The sequence below is a fragment of the Dipteris shenzhenensis genome, chromosome 22 (assembly GCF_047967505.1).
Source record: "Dipteris shenzhenensis isolate YYH24624 ecotype China chromosome 22, Dip_SZ_1.0, whole genome shotgun sequence".
Classification (NCBI taxonomy): Eukaryota; Viridiplantae; Streptophyta; class Polypodiopsida; order Gleicheniales; family Dipteridaceae; genus Dipteris; species Dipteris shenzhenensis.
Window position 1 is genome coordinate 19,485,629 of NC_141617.1, and position 4,620 is coordinate 19,490,248.

Genomic DNA, 4,620 nt, shown 5'->3' on the forward strand with positions numbered 1-4,620 from the left:
GGCACGGGCAGTCCTAGGTGGTAAGCATTGGCACGATAATTTTGCCACGTCATCGTGCGGCTACCCTCACCTCCCTTCTTCTTCTATCGTGCCACGTGGTGTCATTGGTACCTGCGCTATCTCTGCTTGTATCATCGGCTCTACACGCTACAACCTACGCCACATCATCGAATCAACACTCTGCCTCTGGTCCACTGTAGCAAGCACCTCTGCCTCTGGTCCACTATAACAACCGTAGTCTGCCATTCTGCTCTGTCCTTTTGCGCCACATCAGCACCATGCAGTTTCCCAAGTGCAGTCTGGACTTTGCACTCCCTTTCGCGCGCTATTCAGCACTGCAGTTGGCGCACCACAAACTGAGCATCTCTGACTCAATGATCAGTGCCACATGTCATCATCTAACTCCGGAACCCCTCGACTCGTGCCACGTGGTGTGAAGCCTATTCCGGTCCATAATCGAACGGTGTGCAGCCTCCAAACCCCCCGAAGCTCCTCGAAGGATATATAGAAGAGGACTCCCCTTTGAGGGGCACGTGGCGTAGCCTTTGAAGAGCAGGTGGATTCTTCAAAATAAGTAAGTATAGAAGAGAGATAAATAATAACAATAATTGTATTTTTCCCATCTCAAAATCAGAACCTTCACTAAGGCCTCCCACGGGGAGGGGAAAAAAAAAGAATGGCTAAATCATACTTTGATTATCCATTATGTGATAGATGGATTAGTGATCATCTTGACAATATCATCATCATCATCATCTCTCTCTCTCTTACTCTTTCTGTCTGTCTCTCTCTCTCTGTGTTTGTATCCCTCCTGGAAATGCTAGCTTCAGTGCTCTCAACCGAGAAATTGTCGCGGCTGAAGTTTGTTGAAGGATATATCTTCTGTCCACCATGGTGACCTGTTTGCATTCCTATTTTTTTAATCTGTTGTAAATACAGATTTTGGAGTCTTTTAACAGCTACTATGGGTGCCGCAGGAAACCATTAAACTTCCGGACCCCATGTTGACCCAGATAACGTTGTTCTGGTGGGTTGATGATTCGCTTTATGTCATTTGGGCGGTCGCAAAGTTGGCCCACAATAAAAGACTCGATGTAAGACTACAATGCCTTTTTTGTTCGTATATGTCCTGTATCATTTGATTCGAAGTAGTTACTGTAGCACGTGCTTGCTCATTGGCAAAGGTTTTGGGGTTTTTAAGTTTGAAATGGAGTTATTCTCCCAAGATAGGTTTCATATAGTCGTCTCACGGCTGCATTCTCGTTGATTGTCAGTCTGGCTGATCAATGCAAAACTTTTGGATCGATTAGAGGATTCAGTAGAATTTGTGAAGAGGATTTGTTGAATGGGGAACTGCAGTCTATGAATCGTATGCAGCAGCAAGGGATACCTATATCAAGGGATACCATTTACTATCTTCTGCAAAAATGCATTAAGAGAAAGGATCTGGCATCTGGCAAGCACGTCCATCATTTTATGGTCAACTGTGGGCTTTGCTCTGTGACAGTTTTAGGGGACCATCTTATCCGGTTTTTTACCTCGTGTGGGAGTTTGTTGGAAGCTAACCTGGTATTTTGTGAGGTTTCGAGGCCAAGCATCTATACATGGCAGGCTATCATTTCAGCACATGTCACATTTGAAGAAAGTGACAGGGCTCTTGAATTGTACGAAAGAATGCAAGAGGAGTGTATCAGGCCAGACAAAGTGATATTTTTGTGTATCTTGAAAGCATGTGGCACCGTACGAGCCCTTGAGCAGGGTAAGCTAGTGCACAGACAGACCATCAGAAGTGGGTATGTGACAGACGCTGTTGTTCAAAGTGCCCTCATTGACATGTATGCCAAATGTGGGAGGCTAGAAGAGTCTTGCAAAGTGTTTGAAGCATTGTCTAACCCAGATCCAGTGTCTCTGGGTGCGATGATTGCAGCTTACTCTCAACATGGCCATGTCTTTGCTGCCCTGGAACTATTTGAGAAAATGCAGCATGAGAGCATGAAGCCAGACAGGGTGACTTTTCTCTGCATCTTGAAAGCCATCAGCATTACAAAAGCCATAGGGTTGGGGAAGGTAATACATGATGAGATCGTTGTGAATGGACTTGCATCTGATGTGGTCCTTGGAAGCACCCTTGTTGATATGTATGCCAAATGTGGTAGTCTAGACGATGCACAGAGAGTTTTTGATGGATTGCCAAATCGCAATGTAGTTACATGGAATGCTATTATTGCAGGCTATGCTCTGCATGGGCGTGGTCATCCTGCTCTTGAACTTTTTAGCAAAATGCAGACAGATGGCATACAGCCAGCAAAAGTGACATTTTTGTGCATCTTGAAAGCATGCGGCAGCATAGGAGGGACAGAGCAGGGCAAGTTGATACATGACCAAATTATCAGAACTGGACTGGAATCTGATGTCATGCTCAGCAACACCCTCATTGATACGTATGCCAAATGTGGGAGCCTAGAAGAGGCCCGCAAAGTGTTTGACAAATTGTCAAGTCGAGGGATTGTATCATGGAATGCAATTATTGGAGGGTACATAGAGCACGGGCAGTCACTATCTGCACTGACACTTTTTGAGAAAATGCAACAAGATGGTGTTGCAGTAGATAAAGTCACCTTTTCATGTGTCTTGAAAGCAATTGGCAGAGTAGATGCCTTAGATCAGGGCAAGTTGATACATGACCAGATCATTAGAAGTGGACTTGGACTTGATGTGGTGGTAGGGAGCACTCTTGTTGACATGTACTGTAAATGTGGGAGCATCGTTGAAGCACACAAAGTATTTGAGGTATTGCCAAATCGGAATGTAGTAACTTGGAATGCAATGATTGCGGGATATGCCCAATATGAGCATGGTCTTTATGCTCTTGAATTGTTTGCGAGAATGCAACATGAGGGTGCACAGCCAGACAAAGTCACATTTTCATGCGCATTAACAGCTTGCAATGCTATAGGTGTCATAGAAGAGGGCAAGCTAATTCATGACCAGATCATCAGGAGTGGATATGATATTGATGTGATCCTTGGGAGCACCCTGGTTGACATGTACGCCAAATGTGGGAGCCTTCAGGATGCACAAAAGGTGTTTAGTGCATTGCCTACTCGTAATGAGGTGTCTTGGGCTGCGATGATTGCAGGATGCACCCAGCATTCACAAGGTGTCCATGCGCTTGACCTATTACAAAAAATGCAACTGGATGGCATAAGGCCAGACAGTGTAACGTTTATGTGTATTTTGAAAGCATGTAGTAGCATAGGAGACATAGGCCAGGGCAAAGTGATACACGACAAGATATTGAGAAGTGGATTTGAAGCCGATATTGTTATTGGGAACACACTCATTGATATGTATGCTAAATGTGGAGACGTAGAGGAGGCACGCAAAGTGTTTGATAAGTTGCCAACTCGAGATGGTGTTTCTTGGAGTGCTATGATCACAGGATATGCACAGTATGGTGATAGTGTTGCTGCACTTGAACTTTTCAGGCAGATGCAAGAGGACGGTGAACAGCCAGAGACAGCTACCTTTTTATGCATTCTAAAAGCATGTGGTAGCCTAGGAGCTATAGAGCAGGGAAAGCTCATACATAGACAGATTATCGCAAGTGGAGTCCTATCGGATATAGCCATAGGCAACACCCTTGTGGACATGTATGCTAAGTGTGGGAGCTTGAAGGAAGCATGCAAAGTGTTTGAAGAATTGTTATATCGAGATGTAGTATCATGGAATGCAATGATTGCAGGACATGCCCAGCTGGGGAACTATAGGCTTGTCAGGCAATGTCTCCAGAACATGCAACAGCAAGGTTTGAAGCCTGATGGTAGAACATACACAAGTATTCTTGCAGCCTGCAGCCATGCAGGCCAAGTGCAAGAAGGTCTTCAGTTTTTTAAAACTATGAGTCAAGACCATGGCATAATACCTAGTATTGAGCACTTCAATTGCATAATTGATGCTCTTGGACGTTCAGGACACTTGAATGATGCAAAAGAGCTGCTTCAAACCATGCCCATTTTGCCAGACACTACTGGGTGGGTGTCCCTGCTCACTGCCTGTAGGACACATGGCAATATGGAGCTAGGAAGACATTGTTTTGATCAAGTTGTCCTGTTGGATCCTGAGTTTGCAGCTGGGTATGTACTCATGTCAAACATCTATGTGGATGCCAATAGCTTGGCAGATGTTGGCAAGCTACAAGAGCTGAGAAGCTGTGTTAGTGCATGGAAGACCCCTGGGAGGGCCTGTATTGAAGCTCAAAAGGAAATGCACGAGTTCATTGTAGGAGATAACACCCATCCCCAGAGTGTAATAACCTATTTAAAGTTAAACAGGCTAGAAAACAAAATGAAGATGCACGGATACGTGCCAAAATTAGATTTAGTGTTCGAACCACTATTAGATGAGAATATGATTTTTCCTAAGAAAGGGGCTGTAGCTTTTGGACTCCTATCATCTCTCGAAGGCACAGCTATTAGAGTCACAGAAACTTTACAAACGTGTATGGGCTACAGCAATGCTGGTAAGATTCTTATAAGAATGGGGAGACAATATGTTACAGTACAAAATGTATGCTATAACATTGAGTCTGTATGCAATCATTAAATAGTTACACAAATG

General features: G+C 44.3%; 1 protein-coding gene across 1 annotated transcript; it reads left to right on the top strand.

The window, feature by feature from the left end:
* The first annotated feature begins 693 nt into the window (after window positions 1–693).
* LOC147887840 (pentatricopeptide repeat-containing protein At5g27110-like) lies at window positions 694–4,620 on the top strand. The gene is made up of 3 exons (XM_087393959.1): window positions 694–894; window positions 978–1,094; window positions 1,275–4,620. Exons 2-3 carry the CDS (start codon window positions 1,036–1,038, stop codon window positions 4,603–4,605), a joined length of 3,390 nt encoding a protein of 1,129 aa, XP_087250085.1. The 5' UTR covers window positions 694–894; window positions 978–1,035; the 3' UTR covers window positions 4,606–4,620.